The 23,608-nt window shown below is 37.4% G+C and overlaps 3 protein-coding genes across 3 annotated transcripts; 1 reads left to right on the top strand and 2 right to left on the bottom strand.

Moving 5' to 3' along the window:
• Nucleotides 1-435: 435 nt before the first annotated feature.
• Nucleotides 436-7,046, bottom strand: adgrg11 (adhesion G protein-coupled receptor G11). Its single transcript, XM_033991429.2, has 10 exons — nucleotides 6,898-7,046; nucleotides 6,660-6,794; nucleotides 6,476-6,586; nucleotides 6,364-6,400; nucleotides 5,600-5,703; nucleotides 5,132-5,253; nucleotides 3,572-3,840; nucleotides 3,210-3,303; nucleotides 1,961-2,250; nucleotides 436-857 (listed from the first exon to the last, which is right to left on the bottom strand). Exons 1-10 carry the CDS (start codon nucleotides 7,000-7,002, stop codon nucleotides 706-708), a joined length of 1,419 nt encoding a protein of 472 aa, XP_033847320.2. The 5' UTR covers nucleotides 7,003-7,046; the 3' UTR covers nucleotides 436-705.
• Nucleotides 7,047-12,544: 5,498 nt separating this feature from the next.
• Nucleotides 12,545-15,931, top strand: mtif3 (mitochondrial translational initiation factor 3). Its single transcript, XM_033991451.2, has 4 exons — nucleotides 12,545-12,610; nucleotides 13,074-13,533; nucleotides 14,317-14,465; nucleotides 14,534-15,931. Exons 2-4 carry the CDS (start codon nucleotides 13,077-13,079, stop codon nucleotides 14,762-14,764), a joined length of 837 nt encoding a protein of 278 aa, XP_033847342.1. The 5' UTR covers nucleotides 12,545-12,610; nucleotides 13,074-13,076; the 3' UTR covers nucleotides 14,765-15,931.
• Nucleotides 15,921-22,468, bottom strand: heca (hdc homolog, cell cycle regulator). The gene is made up of 5 exons (XM_033991450.2): nucleotides 22,034-22,468; nucleotides 19,916-20,876; nucleotides 18,840-19,006; nucleotides 17,164-17,318; nucleotides 15,921-16,385 (listed from the first exon to the last, which is right to left on the bottom strand). Exons 1-5 carry the CDS (start codon nucleotides 22,170-22,172, stop codon nucleotides 16,221-16,223), a joined length of 1,587 nt encoding a protein of 528 aa, XP_033847341.1. The 5' UTR covers nucleotides 22,173-22,468; the 3' UTR covers nucleotides 15,921-16,220.
• Between the last annotated feature and the right edge of the window lie 1,140 nt (nucleotides 22,469-23,608).

The following is a 23,608-nucleotide window of genomic DNA, read 5'->3' as shown; positions in this document are numbered from 1 at the left end:
TACATGAGAACAAGTTCATTGGCACTAGGGCTGCAAACTAAATGGAATAATTGTGACTTAGTATAATCATAGTAATATTTTCATGATCATTATCTGGACTATACAGACTCTAAAACACATACCAAAATACCTTTTACAGTAGACAGTGGCATTATTAAACCAAAATGGAATGAAGAATTTCTAATTCATATCAAATAATATACTTTTTTGTAAATATTCTTTAACGAGCCTTCAGGCACCATATTTCAGCCTGCATTTGATTAAAAATTTATTTAAAAAACAAACAAACCAGATGTCTGTGTAATTCCTCAGTTTTCCAGATATGATCCATAGGCAATGAAAAATTCAGCGCTATTGGCTGTAGTATACATTGCAAGTGTTATATTGGAGAAACAAAACAGCCACTCTATAAGGGAATGTACCAACACCGTTGCGAGAGCAGCTCAGGGCCCCAAGTGCTCCTTTGAAGATAGTGAGATTCAGATTTTAGCCAAAGAAAATAAATGGTTTGAGAGGGGAGTTAAAGAGGCAATTTTTGTTAGGAACTAAAGAAGCTACTTGGTTGAGCGGCGAAACGCCTTCACAAACTGTTGTCCAGTTGACAATACATTTTTTCTTTTGCTATAAAAAAAAACATCGTTTGACAAATAAACTTAATGCATATTAGTCAACTACTATAAGTTGCAGCCCTAACAGACCCTTCGGTCACTCTGGCTTGGGTTTAATGCCATCGTTGTCATAAGGGTTGAAGATTTCATCCAGGTTAGTTTTGAGAGTGCTGGTGCTGCTGGTGCTGCTGGGATCCTTACTCTCCACCATATGGCTGGTCTTGTAGTAGTAGATGAACAGACAAAAACCTGGAGGAAAGACATTTTATATTAAATCATGTGTGCAATATGATGGCTAACATCATTAGCCTGTGTGTGCGTGTGTGTGTGTGTGTGTGTGTGTGTGTGTGTATATATATAGTGTGTGTATACATACACACATACGCACATATATATACATGCACAGTGTCTGTCCTGTCCTCTCCACATGTGCGACTAAGCACAAGGGAGAAGAAATCCTAGATGCAGCCACCAAACATATCCCACAGAACACTGTCCTTCTATTCAACCAGTTCAGAAACAACTTATATGACATACTCGGAGTTCCCCACTCAACCAGACTTCACTCAACTTACCCCACTGAAATACAATGCTCCAGAAGAATGGTTAGAATATCTGAAGAGAGCACAGAAACTATGGAGAAACACCATCCCAAATGTGAAATATGGGGGTGGTAGCATCATGTTGTGGGGTTGTTGAGGAAACAATATTATGCGGAAATATTGAGGCAACATCTCAACACATCATACAGGAAGTTGAAGCTTGGGCACAAACAGGTCTTCCAAATGGATAATGACCCAAAGCATATTGCCAAGGTGGTTACAAAGTAGCTTAAGGATAACAAAGTCAATGTTTTGGAGCGGCCATCACAAAGCCCTGATCTCAACTGAAAATTTCTGGGCAGATCTGAAAAGGCATCTGCAAGCACGGTGGCCTACAAACTTGGCTGAGTTACACCAGTTCTGTCAGGACGAATGGGTCAAAATTCCTTTCAGCTATCGTGAGAAGCTTGTGGAAGGATATCCAAACATTTGACCCAAGTCATACAGTTTAAAGGCAATGGTACCAAATACTAATGAAATGTACGTCAACACCAGACTTTGAAGAAAGTAATGAAAAATTGTCCTAAAACAGGAAAAGTTTAGTCTAATTTCATGTGAAACAGTGAGAAACAAAAGGCAATAAAACAAAAGTATTTTTATACAGTGTATGTATGTATGTGTCTATGTGTGTACGTGTGTATGTGTGTATATATAAGCACTGAATCCTTATAATATCAATAAAACTACCATGGCCCTATAATATTTTTAAGAGGTGACAAATATTGTCCAGTCCTACTTGAATGCAAATACCTTGGAATGAATTGAGGATTGTGAAACAGTAGAGAGCAGGAACACGGAAAATCCCATAGGCAAAGAAGGCGCAGCTCCAGGTCACACCCAGGACACAGCACAAGCCCGTTATGGTGATAATCTTCTGACAACTGGAGGCATTTTTACCCTGCATGCCTGCTTTCTGGTTCTTCCTCATATAGTACAGCCAGGTTAGAATCAGGACCATGGTAGAGAAGGTGAAGAGGAACACCAAAGCATAATAACCAATGTTGACGATGTAGTGGGCAGTATTGTCTAGGATCCAACATCTAGAGAGCAGGAAGAAGTGACTGTTTAGATAATACATTTAAAATTGTTGTTCCATGTTGCATATGGTATTATTTATTGGGGCATGTTACAAAAGGGAGCAGTGATAGTGATTGAAGCCGTAGTGATATAATTATATATTATAACTGCTCCATGTGTAGTAATAGTTTTGTATAAAATTTTGTGGGATCTATTTACTTTCAATCTTATCATGGATTAATTTTCATAATTTATTACTTGCTATTACTTTAATAAATACTTTTTTATTAGGGTAATCAAAATTGTATCAAAGTTGAATACTCAGTTAGAGGCAGACTGATATGAGCAATAATCTAGATTTTATGGCCGATTAAGACTGACAATATTTTAGTTAGATTATGATAATGTTCTCTAAATCAGTGTATTTCAACCTTTTTTGAGCCAAGGCACATTTTTTTCATTGAAAAAATCACGAGGCACACCATAAGCAGAAAATGTTTAAAAAAATGAAACTCTGCATCCTATATTTACAATATAAAGTAATTCTCATCAGATTATTTTGAACAGGAATCAAATAAACACACAAAAAAGCATTTTATAATAAAATAAAATATTTCTACTCACTCAGTGTGAAACCTGATATTTTTTAGACCAGTTAGGTGTAATTGGATAATTTCCTACGGCACACCAGACAATATCTCACGGCACACTAGTGTGCCACGGCACAGTGGTTGAAAAACACTGCTCTAAATGATAGAAAATGACTATAAACTCAGTTAATACCTATCTGCTCGCCAGATGATCCCCTGTCATTGTCAGGATTATGACTTTAGTGATTATTTCTAGACATCCACAGCCCTGTTTCACTATAAACCTTTAAGAGAGTAGTTTTGTGCAGTACCCACTTTGTACTAAAGGGTTAAAAACAAGTTACTTCATCCTGTTGGCCCATAGAAAAGGTGATATTTTGATCCAAACTTACATGGATGGACTTGTTGCAGTATTTTCAGTCTGGATGGTCACTTCTCCATATTTACCAACACTCAGCAGGACAATTATGACTATACTGGGCAACACTGAAAGGAAACAGGACAAACAACATAACTCTAAAGCATCTCTCTAATACTGATGGCTACTGATATGACTATTTTATACAGCTCATTGCTTTATACAAATATGTTATTGTTTACCGTGAAGTTGTGAAGAAAATAATGTTCAGCGGTGTTTCTAACTCAATTTACCCAAATCATTAAACATTAACTATAACGCCAGAATGTTCACCTGATTTATAATGATTTGATGATGATCTATATCTGAACTTTAGTAAATGCAGTTCGCTCTCACCCCAGCTGATAACGGCGACTTTAAGCACGTAGCGTTGGATGTGTATTTTTCCCTGGGAGTGGAGTTGCATACTGAGGTGGAAGGCGTGAACCCCGAACCAGGTGAAAGTGCTCAACATGAAATAATGCATCGAAGCGGCCATAATTGTACAGCCTACAACGTTTTTGGTTTGTGCCACAAAGTCATTCACGAGGAAAGAGAACACCAGGAGGAACATGGCGACTACCAAGTGGATCAGAATCTTGGTGGAATTACTGGCTCTGGCTCTCCTGTAAAAAAACAAACAAACAAACAAACAAACAAACAAAAATGTTCAGCTGTTCAAGTCAATTAGGTAAAACAATAAAAAAAAAATGTCAGAGTTCTGTTTATGTTCTTATTTTATGCATATGTTAAATAGGCTAAATTAAATATGGCCTTAATAAAAGATGGTGTACTTGAATCTGTAGTCATTTGTCATTTCTTAACTAAATTAGTAATTCAATTTTAACACCAGTAATCGCAAGTGGTATCTGACTTGAGAATGTTAATTAGGCCTCTCTAGTTACTTATAATAAAAATACAAGTTTGTGTACAATTGTGCTGAAAGCTTAAACCTGAAACAATGTTGTACAAAAAGAGGAAGCTCGCTGTAGCACATTTGCATTGGCATTTCATTGGTAACAAAATGACTTTAAGCTTTACCCATACTGAAGGCTAAAGCTTATATTCAAATCTCTCATTTCCCTAAAATTTTCACAAGACATAACCAGAGGCATGTTCTTGTTTATTTACAGAGACAAGCACAGGTTCAGTGGAAAATATGATCAGACAGCTTTTCAATCTAAAAAAATAAATTAGATAAGAACAGATAAATTGGTCTCAAGTTCTTGTCCTCCATTGTCCTGACTAGAATGAACAACACATTTTTAACCTATCACTCACTTATTTTAATAGCAATAGTCTCATTCACATTGTCGGTAAATACACAAAAGTATGATTGTTGTGCCTTAGCAAAGAAAGAAAGAAAATATTATATAGCCTATAGAGAGAAATTATTTTGTTGTTACATTATTTTTTTGGTTCTAGTTTAGACAAAAGCAGATTTTCATAATGCATTCAAATATGAAATATGACCGTAATTAAATTGTATAGTTAAAAAGTTACATGAGTGGTTTTGTTTTAGCACCAAATCACAAAATACTTCTACATACAGTTGTGAAATGTACAGTATGGCACGTCACCTGTATGATTCCATGAAAACAGAAAGTTAAAACCATACAACAGAACATTCATTGAGAAGGTGAAGTTTTTTGCTATAGTGTGGAATATTATAGCCAAATGAGCAATATTTCCATATGTCCAGGTCAAATAAGGGTCAGGTTTGTGGAGATGCAAGCCCGCTCAGGGTAAGAACACATGAATTTTTTTTATTTTTATTTTTTTTACCTCAGTTTTTCTGTGCAATAAACAACCAAAATCAAAATACCTGCTCTTATTTTAGTCTATTTTTAGTAACTGTAATATTATTAGAGCACCACTGACCACTTAATCCACTTCTGACCACATTTGTGTACTAACCTCATGATAAAGTGCATGAACAGAATGATGCCCAGAAAGAACATGGAGATGCCACAGCCGACCCGAGTGATGGTGGTGAGGATGTTCAGGTCAGAGCTGCTGATGGTTTCATTGATGGGAGTCTGAAAAACACAGGCTTTATGTTACAAAGGTGAAGAAAGTGTCAGGTGATTAAAGGGTTAAAACAAATGAAATGACAGTTGGATATAAGATTGTGATGAGAGCAGATATATAAGGTCTTATTTATAATTTAATTACAGAGACGAAAGAGGAGGAGTGAGTTAGGGACAGGGGAGTTGTCTCTATGGAAACCCCTTAAAGCAACACTATGTAACTTTCAGGAGGTGCCACATCAACTGTATGATTCCACAAAAGTAAAAGCATACTTCTGTTCTAAACAGTTTCCATAGAGATAGATATGTACTACAATTACTACAATACTAAAAACCATATCATTATAATACATACCAGTAAGACAGCAAAAAACGTCATGTGAGTACACTTGCATGTTACATTAATGACATTAGTAACTAGTGTCTCGCAGCCATCATCACTCCACGTCGGCTGACTTCCTACAAAAACAAAACATATATAATAGAAACAGAACAAGTGTAAGCTCCACAAATCCCCAAAAGTCTAAACCAGAATTTCACCTTTTCATCCAGGTCAAAAACAAGACGACGCAAGGATAAAATTAAACATGAACTAGTCCTATATCACAGTTTCAGCCCGTAGCATTAGCAGAAAGAGCGCTAACTACAATCTCAATTGGTCAATATGACAAGAAGCACTTTTAAACGGCCTTTTTCTGATTTCAAACCATGAGTCAAGTACGTGATTTAGTTTGAACTTTTAGCTCCGCCCATTTCTGCCACTGTTATATTGCACCATGACATAGAAACAACTGTCTAGAGTAGTGTCATATTGTTGTTGTTTCCTTATAGTTCCCCAATATCTGCTTTCTATTTGCTTTTTTTACATTCTTGTGTCTGGGAAGTTGGTTTCCCATGATTTTTAGTAACAATGTGCTCGATTGACCCTGCCTACCCATTGATTCTACCCTGTCAGTGTCTTCTTTATCAGTTATTACCTAAAAATGCTATGTAAACTGAATAGATTATATTTTATAGTCTCAAATTTGACCATACATTGTGTGATGTATAGAGCATTTATCTTGACATGAATAAAGCATAGAATACTGCACAGATAAGAAATTGAGAATGCAGTTGTACCATTGCCGTTCCAAGAGCGACAGGATGGAATTCCTTTCTGTAAAAAAACATAAAAGTTACAGTATAATCAAAATCCAACACATTTGATCCCATTCTACTTGTTAAAACCTACATAGTTCAAGTTCCTAAAGTTGAGGTTTATTGTGTCAGTCAGATTTCTGATAGCAGCACCCATCTCAACTGCTATAACTTCATCATCCAAGACACTGCTGTTATACTCATCCTAAAAAATGGCATTATTAGAACAAAAAACATAACAGGATAATTTTTCAGAGTTTGTTTAGCATTTTTCATACCTTGGACATATTGAGAAAGCGGAAAATTGCAGCAAATGGTTCACTTATATTCATACTCATGGCCATCATGAAAGCCTCCTTAGACACAGTTACAGACCGGGAAAACCGGGAGAGAGCACTGCTGTCCTCTAGAATCTGAAATATATGGCCATGTTTTTGTAATTAATTGGGGCAAAAATAGAAATTACAATTCAAATTTGCCCTAACTCAACAATGTATTAAAATCCTCTTGACTCACGCTGAAGTTCTCATTGACTTTGGTGTAGCCGAGGGATACCTCATCCAGTTCCTTGGGGTCTGTCTGCTTCACTAAAACTCCAGTGATGCTCTTTCCCATCGTCATGGCAACAGTTGACGCATTGAACTGATTTACATAATCCGTGTTGAATAAACTCATCACCTTACTGTTGAAAAATGAAAAAAAAGTGAAGTTCATTTCATAAGTCATGTGTACTGTGTGTAGACATGTGTGTGTCCAGTCCCTTCCCCTTTGAAAACTGGAACCATCACAGATATGAGTGAATAATATAGGTACAGTCATAAAAACCTGAAACACAGAACTTACTTATTTTAAACGATTTGCAGTGGTCCAAACTTATTACTCACTTAATTTATGCATTCTGAAGATCTTAATTTTTCCCTGAGTTTTATAACAGTTTTCCAGGGATTAAAACCAGAACATGTAACTTTTTAGACAAAAAATAGACTAAAATAAAATAATGTGTCTTTTGTTTGTTTTTTGGTTGTGTTTACTACATTGAAACACATTGAAACATATGGCCATACTGTGAGCAGGCTTGCATTTTCACAAATCTGATCTTACTTGACAGAAAGGCCTCCTCCTGTTTGACTCTATGGATTGTTATTCCTTGGACTATAATCTTCCACAGTATTGCATAAAACTTATCTATCTCAATGGAGAATGTTCTGAAATATAGTTTTAACTTTTTATCTCCATGGAATCAGGCAGGTGACATGCCACCTCCAGAAAGTTACATACTGATAGTTTTGATAAATGTAAACGTGCCTCACAATACTGGCCTGCTTTTGAATTCAGGAAAATGTGTGTATATATTTACAATGGTAAATAAAAGATATATATATATATAGAGTTGACTTACTCAGCTATTTGAGGGTCCAGTGGCAGTTTATCACTCACGTTACCTATCTTACCCATCAGGTCTTCCTCTATTTCAGCTTGTTTTATCGGACTGTTGCAGTTGTGACATTCCAGTGATGTAGTTAGATTCATATAGTAAAAGTTATGACGCGATGGAGCTAAAAAGATAAATCAGATAAATTCAAAACATTTGATACTGTTTAATACTAATAGCAATAGCCCTCAAATTTCTAAAGCATGCACAGATAACAGTTTTGAATCAAATTATGATAATGATAAATGTACCAAATTTTTGGCAGTTGTCACGATCATAGGATTTGTTACATACTTCATTTGTGTTGAAGCACAGTGTACAATTCCCTGGGAATGAGGAAACAGTTAATAGCATTGAACTAGACACAAAATAGAATACAGCCATGTTAAACTGAATAACCAAAATACACAGCTGAATTAGGACTGTAAAGGTTTGTACAATATCCACATTGTAGAATTTATTATTAACATTTGCAGACAATTATTATTAAAAGTTATAATTTAGGTCATAATGCTGATAGTTGTTCATATATTGTATTGGAATCAGATGTAAGATTTAGATTTTAAATTTTATACAAAATAAACATGTTCAAATCTAATCTCTTAGTTGTGTTGCCAGTTTTAATGCCGAAATCCAGTTGGTTTAAACCTAAAAGAACTCTCGCTGATCTGAGAGTCCTTTTAGATCTGTCCTAAATTGAATACATATTGCACATAAATGTTGATACTTTACCATTGGTTTGTTTGACAGCCTCTATGCAGATAGTCAGATTTTTCTTGGTGTGCCATTTTGACAGGAAAAGCAGAGATCCGTCAGCATCAACTCTAACAATTTTCTTTTTCACTGTCAGATCAACATTAGATGAAGGCAGTGAAGCTATGTAAATTATGTAATTAAAAAAAATTTTTTTTTTACAGTAGTAAGCGCTTACCTTTCCATGAGAACGTTTCAGTTTTGATGGATATCATTGATTCTAGTTCTGAAAAGTTAGAGCACTTTTATCAACAAATCAACCACTAAGACACTGTGTCCAGTCATTTATATACATTATTTATTTAACGTTTCACTATATTTAAAACCAAGTTTTACAGAAAAAAGTGATTACTGATAAATAATACATTGAGAACACATAGGTGCAAACAAGTGCCATGGCTTATCAAATGATTTCGCAAAAGGCCGAAGTGACCATTTTTAAAAACATTGAGTTGGATTTATATAGTGCCTTTCATGATAACCAGAGTGACTCTATTATTTATTTATTTATACAGCAGAACCCAGTGAGTGCACTTGGGCTATTAAATTGCAATTTTTACAATGCCTTATGCATTCTCTCCACACTCAGTGGTGGTAAATTGTAGCCACAGCTGCCCTGAAGCAGACTGACAGAAGTGAGGCTGCCAATCTGTGCCTCTCTGACTGCCACCACACACCACAATCAAACAAGGCAATGTGGGTGAAGTGTCTTGCCTAAGGACAAAATAACATTTATTTTTGGCCACTGATGCCGCGCTGTGGCACCTTGTATTCACAGTGGTGTCCCATCCAAGAACTAATCAGGCCCCACTTCAGAGATCTGAGTTTTTTTATGTTATGATTTATTTTTTATTTTTTATGCTGTTTTTAATCTTATGTCCTTGTTCATTGTCTTGTTTGGTGAATGAGAGGTTGTATGTAATGTTTGCTACCACTGTCTGCAAAAAATGCAACAAGCATTCAAGTTCAAGTTAAAAAAGCATTCAAGTTCAAGTAAAAAAAAAAAAAGGACTTGCCACTGGAGTCGTTACAGAAACCGGTGGAGTTGTATGTGATGAAGAGCCTTGTGTCATTCAGCTTCACAAAATACACAACTTTGTTGTCGGTCCAATTTTTGGACAAAATTTTACCTGGAGTGACACATTAAAATACATTTATAACAGTTATTAGATGAGGTAGTAGTAGTTGTTGTCATAGAAAGTAATGATTATCAAAGTATTTACTCTTAAAGGTAGGTTGGAGGATAATGCACTTACAGATAGTTATGTAAGAAACTGATTGACTTTTGTGGAATGAATACACATAGAAATAGTAGTCATAGTTTTAGAAGTAATACTTATGATAGTAGTAGATTAGAGCTGAAGTATTTGCAGTATTTGTTACTTTAAAAATAGTTATAAGGAACAACATTTGGCTTGGAGCCAGTAAAATGAATGCACCAAGACTCTTGTATCCACTTCTAAGAGTCACTGCAGTCATCCCCATAGCAGCCATTTAGCAATAGGTGATGTTGTAGTAGAGCTGAAGAATTGTGTGTGTGTGTGTATACACACATACATATAAATACACACCTTAAAAATGTCTGCTTTTGAATAACTTCTTTTCCATATGGTATTTCCTTTTAAGATAGACTTATGTCTCTATTTCTATCTCTCTACATCTTCCTCATCATCTCACTTGCAGATATCTTAGCACTGTTTTATTAGAGCCTAAAATATACAATTCATAGGGAGGTTACCACATGTTAAGGCCATAGTCTATGGTTAAGACTGGAGATAGACTAGACTAATATATTGGTTGACCACTGGCTATCGGAATTAACTTCAGTGTGAAGAGGCCAAAACATGACTAAACTGCTCTTTGAATAACTGTTTTCCATCTTCTATTCCTTTTAAGCTATAACAAGATAGAATAGGTTTGATGTAGTAGTAAAGAAGTTTAAATAAGCATACATTCACTTAAAGGACTTCTAAAAACAATTTTTCTTACCCCAACTCCACAGAAGACATATGGACATAAGCCAAAACGTCCAGGTGTTAAGTGCCATGTTCTAGTTTTCTTCAAGCATGTCCTTATTCCTAAATATAAGACATTATGTTACAGTGCGAAAGAACCTTAGAAACTCACTAAGCAGACCTCCAGCAGAGAATTATAAAAAGACTCACTTGTATCGGCCCATCTGTTTTGCATATAGCTGCCTTGTGCCCAAAATTTGTCTTGCAAATATATGTATGTAAACCTGCCCCACATAAAAACAAGATGTTGATTAGAACACAAAGAAAAAAGTTACTAACAATTACCATTTAGTATTGTAATAAAGTTTTAGTATTTGTTTAATTACTATCCAAAATGTATCCATCAATATTTTATTTGAATGAAATATGTTGAGTTTCTATTGTTTAAATGAAGATGTAATGACAAAGTGATTCTACACATTCTTTAAACACAATGTAACAAATTAAAAACACAGTTTAATATTAAAAACATTATAATATATTACTCCGTGTATGTACTGTACATGTCAATATAAAAGAGCACTTTGAAGTTCATATGATATTTTTTTAGTATAATGTCCACTCACCTCCACTAGAAACACAAAATAAAAGTAGTTTGTCATGTACTCTTAAATTCATTCTGGTATAAATCAAGACGATTCTAAAACTTTTTTTCAGTATTGGTACCATGGGACTTGTTCAAATGAGTAGGCTCGTTTTGATACTAGTTTTAGTATCATTTAGCGTCTGGGTATTAATACTTTTGACAAATCTATCAGCAAAGTGTTTTTTTTGGGAGTTCTAGCTCATTCGCTGATAGTTTATGCTAGTTAATCCTATACAATTTGTTTATGATTATTTAAGATGATGGAATGATAGAACAACCTTGTGCAGATCAACCAAAAAAGACAGGCCATAGTCACCCATATCTGATCAGAAGGCTGATAATAATTTAAAGGCCCACTATGCAACTTTTTTCATCGGTAGGGTGACCACCTCAAACAGTAATAAAAGTGGGCAAGTTGGGAAATGTGTTTTAGCCTGATTGAAACTGCTTCACTCCTCAATGCAACAGTAAATATTAGAGACTTTCTATTGACAATCTCAACTGAATAAAAAAATAAACCTAAAATATAAAAAAAAAATCATAAATAAACAAAGTGCAACAACTTAAGGTAATTCTCTACTATTGAGGAGTAAATCAGTTCAATTGAGAATAAAAATAGCTGTAGAATAAACTATAGTAGCCCGAGAGTTGAAGAGAAGAGACATGACACACTGGAGATATTGTGATAGTGTTGTCCATTCTAGTCTAGTCCAGTCTTCTGTTGTAGGGAGTATTATACCTCTGGTGATGCATGCTAGGATAACAAGGACTGAGCTGGCCTAGTCATTTCCCCCACACTGAGCAGCTCGGTGCCTCAGTGAAATGTCACATGCAATTGTTAAATCCATGTGCCATTAAAATCTCCAAGAGCCAGGGCAGACTGCTATGCCCTGACCTTTGACCTCAAGATATGTCCGGGATTATTCTGCCCACACACCACCAGTTCCCTAATAATATCTATTTTTGTTTCCATTGGTTATTCACAATCTTCTTTAAAGACAGTGATCATGATGTAATATACTAATTTACCTCATTCATACACTTTTATATTGCTAAACCCAAATCTAAATGAAACAACACAGAATCCAGAATTACTCAAACATATGTGAATGAAACAAAAAAAAACAACAACTCCTTAAGTAACAGCATTATAATATACCTACAATATAGAGTAATTGATTTAGGTTTAACTGTTTAATTTGATTAGCAATATACTTACCACTGATTGTATATAGACTTACCTGTAAAAGTTTAGTTAGTCAAAAAGTAAGATAACGAAACAATCGCTCACTTTTTAACTAGTGAACTCCCTAATGTGTCCACTGGAGGGCGGTAATGGGCCTTTCTCTGGGAGCGCTAAATACAGTAGAAGAAGCGCAACCCGGAAGTATCCATTCACCCTCAGCCTGATGAGAGCATGAACTAACGACATTGATAAAAACAGTGAGTAATAAACATACCATTTGCTATTACGCTTAAAATCACGCGTGCACAAAAGTTTCTGCAAAGTATGGATAGATCAAGAGTGATAGACCTGAGGAAAATAATCTTAAAGGTTCAGAAATTGGTTAATAATTAGATTTAAGTGTGTATGTAAACAGCCAATGGAAATAAAGCCATTTGCCATCTGAAAAATCTATTTGTAAAGTGCAAGCCAAGTAGGTTTGCAGTGGCATTGAAAGTTATTTAAAGTTTACTGTATTATCATTGTAATAGTTTATTTATGTTCATGTTATCAGTGATTGGGAAGATTGTAAATTAACAGTGTTTCTCTGTCACAATACTATTTAACACCTATATCTGACATTAAGAGACTGACATCCCTGCCAAGGTCATTTCATAGAGCTATCAACATTACTTTACTGTATATGTTATTAACTGTTACTGTTAATTTATTTTTGTTTAGGACATGTCTGCAGGTTGTGCCAGATGGCTGCTCAACTTTTCAACCCGAGCGATAAGAAGTAGCAGCCCAGTTTATCGGTTATCCTTAGCGAGAAGTACCACATGCACAGACAAACCCAATGTCTTTACAATCTTCTGGAGTCGATCTATGTTATGCACAACGGCAGAGAACACTCCAGAAACCCCCACACCTAAGAAGAAGAAGCCTAGTGGACACAGTAATGCCTCTATAAGCAGCATTGGCAGGAAGATCCCCCATCGTCTTATACAGGTTATAGGGGAGAGTGGGGGCAACATGGGGACAATGCACCGGTCTGATGTCCTCCGAATCATGGACGAGCAGGGACTGAAGCTGGTGCTGCTGAGCGAGAACCAGGATCCCCCCGTGTACAGGCTGATGAGTGGCAAGCAAATTCATGAGGAGCAGCTCATGCTCAGGGAGAAGCAGAAAGCAAAGCCAGGTCAGTCAGTTCAGTAAGATGGAAGAGACTGGACTTGTGTCTGATTGGAGCATGTTTATTTAATTTGTTTATGCCAGGCTTCTAAACAAAATGGCATAGCAATGTTAGGCAGGGCAACAAAGTGGAAGATGAATAAATGTACTTATGTCCCTACGTGTTGGCTTAAAAATGCAATTTCCTATAAACAAATTAAGTGGCTTGTTTTTGAAACTTGCCAAAGAAGACAAGGAGCTTCTCATGGCTGCCAGATCAATTGCGACCAAACCAAAATTGCAAAGGCTGCATTTATCTAGGTAATATAGTGTCAACTTAAGCTGACCACTGAAAACTACAAAATATCCCTAGGGGGTAATCATTGTATAAAACCGGCTCTACCTCCACATACATTAAATTTCAGTACTTTACCTGGATGTGTTTAACATGTACTGAAAAATAGCCCGAAAATGTAATCACTACCGCAATACTTCATTGAGGCTTTGATACATGGTCATTTTGTCGACCAAGTAATTTTACTGAGATTATAAAGGTTTATATGGACCATAGCATAAAGGAAAATGCGTGGAGTGAGTTATCCGAACATTCAGGAGTAAGTTTAATCTACCCATTATATGATATATCGATCAGATCAAAGAGATACTGAGTCAGTGTAGCATGTCTTAACTTGACCAAGAATTTCCTACTCAGCTACAGCTTTACTGAAATGTCTATTTTCTTGACATTTTAAGGACTTTGAATTGAACTCTGACTGACTCTGAACTCTGACTGTTTTGAAAATGTCTACAGCACCTGTCCAAGTAAAGGAGCTCACTTTTTCCTCTGGTATTGCCACTCACGACCTCACAACCAAATTAAAACAAGTGGAGAGTTGGTTGGAGAAGAAACACCATGTCAGAATAACCCTTCGGTCCAGTCGCAATTCTACTGGCAACATGGTGAGGAACAACAGACAATTCAAATTCTATTACACGTATATTTTGCCTACTTTCATCTCTCTCTGTAGGACTCAAATTTGGAGAGCTTAGTGCAACAAATGGAGGTCGATTTTGGATATGTGTCAAAGCCTAAAGTGATCCGAGATGGTCAGGCGGCGATGTGCATCCTGAGGCCCCCTTCAGCCAAAGAACTCGCTCAAAAATCCAAGAAAAAGCAAATCGCAGAGTCCAGCACAGAGTCTGCTAGCACATCAGTGGACGGCACAAAGAACACAAGTGAGAGTTCTGTACAGCAGTGACACTACAGGAGCAAATTAGGGATGGTTCCTCTGATTTCAGTGAAGTAGGATGATTATGTTGAAAACTTAGCTGATATTTGACACTGATATTTTTTCTGTGCTGCCTCAGTCTCTATGTGCCTATGTGTCGTGTAATGGAATTTATTTCCCAGATAAATACATTTTGTTATTATTTTTACAAAAGCAAATATTTTACTCTTTTGTAAACTTCACTATAACTTCACATACATTTGGTCCTTGCTATGGATTTTAAAAGCTAATATCTACACGTATTGGTCACAACAGCAAGTCAAATTTTTTGGGGAAAAAAATCCATATCGAACCATCCCTAAATCAAATACTGTGTGTGGAGAATATTAGAAAATTTACAAACTGCACTTGGAGTATTATAGAAGTTACAAGTGACGCTGGTTTAAAATGAAAAGGACTTAATTGTATTCTGTAGCAGGAAAACCTTTTGAAGATTGGTGTAACCATAAAATTGTGGTTCAGCTTTACTTGGAGCAATGTTGAATGTAAATTTATTGAATCAATTTTGAATTTGAGTGTCAGCCACAGACAAGATTTGTTTTTGTTATCACTTATCACAGATGGATTGTTACAATGACTACATAAAAACATATTTTACAATCTCAAGACAATCAAGATAGGGTATGAAAATGTCTTTTGATTGAGCACATTTCTTTAAGTTTAAAGGTGCACTATACATGGAGATATTGCTGTTTTGTTTGGAATGTTCTACGGTATGAATTAAACTTGCCTATTACCATAAAGACAACCACTAGGTCAAGTTAGTGGTCAAATCTGTGGAAGTTCAAATTATTTTTTAGCAAAAACTGTAATTGAATGAAAAAAGAAAAGTTTAATGCCATAAGGTGGAATGTTCCAGGCTAAGCAAGAACATTCCCATGGGGATAAGCTGTTGGAGAGGTGGAGGTTGGAAAGTTGCATTGTACTCCACACAGCACAAAACATCCAAAAATGTATCTAAAGCAATTTGAAATTTAAATTCATTTCCTGCCTAAAATTGCTGGTACACCTCGGTGTTTCATAAAAGGAGTATAGACTAGGCAATGTTTTATTTCAGCTCAAAACTGTTAGTATGCAAAATAATATGTTTAAATAGCATTGTAAAAAATAACACAAAAAAGCAACATTTAAACGTTTCTTTGCTTTATTTTCAAGATATCACTGTTTTGGTACAAAATAAAGCAAATTTGGCATACAGTTACATTCACCTGTCACAGATAAATGTGTCTGTATGACTTGTTAAATGTCAAGTCAACACTTTATCCAATCCTCTCTCAATCAGCAAAGATACTGTCTTAATCCAAGTGCCAAAAATATACTCCGATAACCGCCATGAGGCCCAAAAATAAAATTTATTCCTAGATTGTGTTAGAAAAACAGTAACAGAAGCAGCATAATGATAACTAGCATGCAAGAACAACATGTGTCAATAAGCCTCGAGAACTTTGTAAGAGGAGAAGGGTTTGACAAAGTGATAGTCTAAGTTCCCACAATGAGGACACTGCTGAACGTTGCTGTACTCTGAAAAATACTGCATTCCCACTCGAACATCCACCACTGGCTTCCCACAGTGCTTACAATTGAGACGGGCCTAAAGATAAAAACAAAATGGGGAAAACGAGTAATTATAAAAAAGTATTTAAAAGTATCTATACAGTCTTAAAATAATAGGACCAGGAAATGTGTTACTTGTGACCTACAAGTTCTTATTTGCAAAACAAAACTTATAGAGAGTAAGGTAACAAATTTTGGAGTTAGTTTAGAAACTGTGACAATGAAATAGTCTTGCTCATTGCCAATAAATATCTACTTTTTCATATTTGTTTATTGTAAAATGCAATAAAATAAATGTTTGTAGACTAATGTCCCTGCAGGGAAATGTGGCCTCTAAATTGGACCCATGCTACAACCAGTGCCTTAAGGCGACCTGACAGAAGCGGGGGGAGACTACAGAGCAACAGTTTTTGATTTTGCATATTTTTGAAGCAACTATTAGAATTTTTTTTGTACTATACAATTTAGCTATTATGTAGTTGTACATTTATATAGAGGTGTCAACAAGATATCAACTCTGTCAACTGGACAAAACATAGGAGTGAAAGATAGTGAGGTAACAGATTCACTCCTACAAATTTTTGTCCCAGATTGACAGATTTGAATTTTTCTTTGTACTATGGATCATACCTGGCGACTGAAGGATTACACAGGCAGCTAAATTGTTTATTTTGTGCAATGTTTGCTGTTAGAATGAATCATAACTAATGCCCAAGATGTTATCTGATACATTTGGTCTTGAAATAGTGAGTCACAGTTTAATTAATTGTGGATTTACCGTTCAAATACTAATACTTAATGCAATTCTAGTGTACCTGGCAACATGGTGAGGCTGCAAGTATGTCGTAGGTGTACATGGTGCCCAGTTGGTGCCAGCTCCCGTCCCAGCGTGACTTGCATTTTATACAGACGATCTTATGGACTCCTTCTAAACAGTCCACACAGATGGCATAGAGGTGCATGAGCCTCCCTGTATGCGAGAGATACACAAATATTTATTTGGTTTTGGCTTTTTGCCTTGTGTTTTTAAGAATGTAGCTGTTTTACATTTTGTATGTGGAAAAGTACAACATTGAAACACATTAAATGTATGGATTCAGTACACACAGAATTGGTGGTCATGGTGGCTATCAGTAGGTCTGTCAGGATAACATATTTTGGAGTGTGATATATTCCTGAAGAAAATATAGATGATAAACCATAATATTGGAACTAATTTATGCCACTGACACAAAAACCCAAGAGCAGATTTAAACCACTAAAACAGCTGAAAGAAACACTTAGTACTTAGTTTGCATCTGTAAGAAATTATTAATTCAACCTTTTACAGCTCAAATCATCATAGCCAAAAAATAGCCAAAAATGTCCCAGTCGTGGAAAGAAAATGTAACACAATAACTAAAAAAATACTGTTCCAGCTTTCATATGTTGAATAAGTCGATATAGTGATTATCGTAATAAGCCTAAATTAAACAATATTTTTTGACCTTGTGAAATTTGACAATTATAATTTTTATAATCATGACCTAACCCCTCAAGTTCTTCAGCTGCTTGCCTTTAAAATGCTCAGCATTAAATTCAGTTGAATAGGACAAATGCATTAATAAAGTATTTAGTGTGCTGAATATCAAGGCCCTTTCTGTAGATATCAAGGGATAAGGTCAAGATCAAAAACTCTCCATGCTTCCACAGCTTTCATCCACAGAGACCAGGTAAACCTATACCCACACAGGACAATATTATGGATTGATATGAACAATTCTCATGTGTTAAATATTTGGATGTAATAATAAGAAAGGATAATAATTAGCTCTGGACCCATTTGAGAAAGCGGCGTCATTACATTCTATGACCTGGGAAAGACCATATTGCCACTGGCCCTATAGCATGAGATCCCAGAAAACCCTTTTTTAAATGAACCATATTTGAAATAAAACATGAGTAGCAATATATAAATGGCATAATGAAACACCTAAGTAATATCAGTAGTATCAATATTAATAGTTTGCCACTAGTGCAAGTAATGATCAATGGTGTCTTTGTCGACCAATAAGGATTTATATGTGACAAGTTGGTGAGTGCATTAGCTTAAGATTTGTTTTTGTTTGTTTTTTTTGTATTTATATTTTCAAAGGCAGATTAAACTCATGATTCACATGATTAATCTGTCTTTATACAAATGGATTATTTCCTACTACTGTTTGTTGTTTTTTCAGCATGACCTCCGTCTGCAGTTGTAGACTTACTAGTGCATTTCGGGTCAGACAGTCAGATGCATAGAAACACATAACAGTCTGTAGTCGACCAAGAATTTCTTTAGTTGACTATTTTCAGTAAATACTGATATTAACATAATACTAATGTAGTATTGTGGGCTACATTTTATGCCAGTGAATTTTGAGTCATTCACTTCCACTTCTGGTTTTAGAACACATCCAACTTTCTCAAACTACTGTGGTGAATATTTCTGAATGAGCCCACCCTGACTGACCTTGTAGGTGACAGGGCACGTCATACTCAATCTCCTCGTGTCGGGATGGGCTGAGAAAGAGCGTCCCGTCCACCAGGGGGAACTGTTCAAAAACGGGCAGAGAGCGCAGGCACAGGGCACAATGCACCATGTTTCTCTGACATGCACTCAGGGCTGACAAGATGAACCTACAACATATAAGTCAACAAAATACAAAATAAGACCAAAGATTTAAAATGTACACAACACATTGTAAGTCCATATAAAAATAATATAATTCTAAATGATCATTCAGTAATACCTCAAAAAGGTGTTTCTGAGTTCTGAGTTGGTTGATTTGAGTCAAGACTCAAATTAACCATTTGGTCAAACTGCACTTAAAGTACTCCAGTGTTTAATTGTTTATAGGCGCAATATGTGACATTCCACCACACTTGTCCAGTATGGACAAGCAGGCGACACCACCTGGCGTAGTTACAGGTCCATGTACAGTAAGAGGGCCTGTTTTTTCAAGGATTTTTAAGGACACCTGGAATTAAATAAATAATGTTAGATAAATTTAATGCCATACTGTGGAACATTTCAGAAAAAGCTATAACTTCTCAATGAATACTAGCTGGTAACTGACCATCTATCAAGAAAGTTGTGAAGTGCCCCTTTAAATTCTACAAAACTTGTCAAGATTGTGGTCCCAGTAGCAACTTTTATTTAGTATTGGGGGATTGCTTTAGTTATTTTGATTTTAGGGGTCAAGAAAATTCTAAAATATAGGTTTAATAATATTAATGATGAATGAAAGTACATCTGGAAAAGCGTTTTGTATAACTCTTTTCCAGGCACTCAAAGCCGCTTTACACTCCACACTGGTAAGCTATTCCTGTAGATACAGCTGCCCTGGGGCAGACTGACACAAGGGCCAGCTACCAATCTGGGCCATGGCCCTGCTCCGACCATCACCAATAGACACACATCAACATTCACAGAGCTACAAGTTTCCTACATCACTTCCGTTTTAAAAATAAAATCAAGTGTCAATGTTAATGAAGGGTACTGTGTCTAATGAATAACATTTAGTGCTTGTGTTATTGAGGTCCCACCTGCGCAGGTCCTCCCCCTGCCCCGCTTGTGCATCATCCTCCATCCGGACATGGTAGGTATTGAGCTTGTGCCGGGGGATGTGTGCGATCAGCTCCGACAGGTCCAGCCTTCTCAAGAACTGTACGGGGTGTCCACCATGCCCACTGTCGCCCACGGAGCCCAACCTGTGGTGCAGCGGGAGGGCCAGGGACATGGGGATGGGCAGCACAGACCCTGCATCCAAATGCCCCCCTCCACGCCCCAGAGATACCAACGGGTGCCTCCTCTGGGTGTCCGAATGCTGCACAGCTGATCTCAGGAACTCCCCGAGCTGCCGTGGCCCTCTCGTACTTGTCCCCTGTGCCGATGCCAAGGTGGGGGAAAAGTAGAACCCCGTTGGAGGTGACTGTCCTGGAGAGGATTCACATGGGGATTTTGGAAGTGTGCCCCCTATTGGCTGACCACCAACTGCACCTTTCTCTGTAGAGTTCTGCCTCTCCATGGATTGTCTACGAGGCATCTCCTGACTTCTTTGAGAAATTTTACCTGCGATTGGTAGCTTCACTTTCTTGCTGTCATCCATGCCCCCCTCACCAGACCCCACGGCCGCCCCCATCCTGCCCAAACTCCTCTCTGATGGCTTCTTTTTGTGAACATCCTGCATACGCTTGACCTGGTACCAGTCTGTGTCTTTCTTCAAATGGCCCTGTCCACAGCGGCAGGAGCAGAAGCGAAATGCCAGGTCGTAGCCCTTTTTGGTCCACATGTTTTGCCTGCACTGTTTCTCGTTCCAGGAGCGTGCACGGCCAATGCAGTTGAATTGGACCAGGATGGAACTCTCCCACTCATAGAAACACTGCAGGTGCATCCAGTTCCCATGAGGACACAGCTCGTTGTTGCACAGAACACGCTGGTAATCGTCCTTGTCCATGTCTATGGGGCGTCCCAGACTGCAGCCCAGGGGGGTCGCACACTGCGACTCTGTGAATGAAAACAGAAAAGTGATGTAACAGGGATTTTACTACTCATCAGACTGCATTCAAGGCCCCCCCCCCCCCCCCCCCCCCCCCCCCCCCCCCATATACCCTACCTGAAATACTGATGGAGAATAGGAGTTGCAGTAATAGACTACTAACAGGGGTCATAAAAACACATTTGGTAGTAGTAATATTACTAACAATGAAGTTAGAACTTAGAGGTAACTTGACACGGGTCAGAACTACATCAACATCAATAGACTTATCGGTGGATTATCAGGATGAATTGGCTGGATCCACAATCAGACTAATTCTCACCCTCCTTAGAGTACCATCTTTGCAGGATAATTGAATGCTCTTAAATTTGATCTGACAGTGCTCCTGAGGAAAGCCAGGCCCAGAACCAAGAAATGGTCAAGGTCTGCGTAAAATGTGCGTCAGGCAAACGCAGCCGCACCCGCATAACAATTCACACAATCACAAACGAAATGAGTTATGGGGGTAGCATTGAAAAAGACTATGAACTTGTTTGGAGTGTTGCAGAAAAGGAACAAACAGTTTGTGCACGATACTCCTTACTTCTAAACAAACTGTGTTTATATTTTTTGGGGACAATTATTGCCAACAGGGTTGTGCATATGCGTTGTAAAATGCTTATGACTGCTACAGGTAAGCTAACAGGAAGAACACGACGCACCACTTTTCCCCAATGGTCTGCTATTCAGAAATTCTTTGAGGAAGCCAATGGGCATTATCAAATCGGTAACAGCGGCTTTACATTTCTGCGAACCCGGAACCCACCTAACTAAAGCTATGTGCTCACAAGGTGCTGTCGCACCAAAACACGCAAAGGAGCTGGCGCATGCAAATCACTGTAGTCTGCTCTAGTCTGCACAGTTTGCGTTAGGCCATAAAAGGCTCGTGTAACAGAATGCTCATAACAACGACTAGGTAAACTGTCCAATGCCTCAAGTCGTGCGCTCTAAAGAGAAGCCAGCACTCTGATATAGTTTCTAAATGAACTTTGGGGTGGATTGGACAGAGGCGAGCGTGAGACAGCAGCGTTGTACGCACTACAGTAGCACAGACAACACAAAGCTCCCCGTGGCAGGAAGACAGCATCACCAAACTTCTCCATCCGTCCTGTCTGTGTCGTCTTACCACTGGAGCGCTCGTTCGTAGGCGCAGCAGCCGCCGTCGCGCCTCCTGTTGCGGCCGCACACGCTCCGTTCTCCTGCTCATCACCGCTGCTGTTGGTGCGCTTGCTTTTCTTGCCTTTGCTGGTCTTTTGGTTGGGCATCTTACGCTATTCGGGTGTCAGTGTTATTTTCGACCTCTATGAGCTGCTGTCAGCGCCTGACATGAGTGTGGAGTCCATTCCTGCAGAGCTGCCTCGGATCCCTGCAGGCTTGTGTCCTTGTCGAGTGCTGCGGGTTGTTGCAGGGTGGTGTTGGAGTTTAGGATTTTGGGTGGACCCCAGGTAGGGTTTTATGCAACGGCACTTTGAAGAAATAAGCTGCAATAACCTTTAAGATTGAAGGCGTGTCCGTCTCTTGTTTTGATTCCTGCTGTTTTCTTCCACCCCCTGACGTCACACGACACGCCCCCAATGTGCTGCTTTCAGAGAGCTCGAGGAAATCATGAAAATTTCAGCTTTTGTCAGAATAAAAATCCTAAATGCGCTATATAATTTTAACTATTTAAATAAAAATATATTTTTTACTGGTGAGGGTCAAGTATTTTCTTGATTCAAATTTCATTTTCTGTTTTATTCTATCTACCACATGATTCAAGATAACAGAAATTGTAATAACTTGATTACTACTAGGTGATTTGACGATTCGCAGATATGTTCCATTGTACATAAAAGCAGCACAATAGACTAAAACAGGCCAATTGACAAAACGTTTTTTTTAATGAATGACACTGAGGCTCAAATTTTACTCAAGAGAGATGTTTTATTCCTTGGAGTTCTTACAATCATCTGCTCTGTTTATGACAGTAATGATGCACTTTGACAAGTTCAGGGTAAACATTGAGGTGTCTTTGTCCCCACACATACAGTGAACATCATATAATTTCAGTTAAATTATTTCATATCCCCATTTCTGTCATTTATGCATGCATGCATAGTAGCAATTAGCAAAACAGCAGTCTCAGTTGTACATTTCAGGTCTAGAAAGACACAGATAATTGGACAATTTGAACTTATGGTCAATAAACTACCTCATAGACACCCGTCCAGTGTAAATAGCAATGATGCATGATCTAACAAAGCCTAGTCAGTATTTTTGTTTACTTTTTAGTATTTGATGTATTACCTTTTGGTATTAAAAGACAATGACATATATAGACAACAAATTTGGACAACAGCAATTATAGCAAGATGCCAACACACTTCTGGAAAAATTGATATATTAAAAAGGGATCTATGGCATTTTTAAAACATTTTTGTAAGCACAAAATATTTGGTCATAACTTTTTGGTCCTGAGATGATTTGGCACCCTGTTTTGGAGAAGAAAAATTACACTAATCTGATCTAAAAAATAATAATAATAATGGTCCAACCAGAGTATACACAACAATCATATAAACACCACTGACTACAGGGTAAAGAAATATTAAAATTTTAGCAGTGTCCTAATTAGATCTAAATTTACTAACATGCAGGTCCAAGTCTTGAGGTAGGAAAATTCCTGTAAAAGGCGGGTTGTTCCGCATATGCAGTCACGTCA

This window comes from Periophthalmus magnuspinnatus, chromosome 24 (genome assembly GCF_009829125.3).
Source record: "Periophthalmus magnuspinnatus isolate fPerMag1 chromosome 24, fPerMag1.2.pri, whole genome shotgun sequence".
NCBI classification, from domain to species: Eukaryota; Metazoa; Chordata; class Actinopteri; order Gobiiformes; family Gobiidae; genus Periophthalmus; species Periophthalmus magnuspinnatus.
The sequence above is the reverse complement of the archived record's forward strand: the minus strand, read 5'-3'. Positions and strand labels throughout refer to the sequence as shown.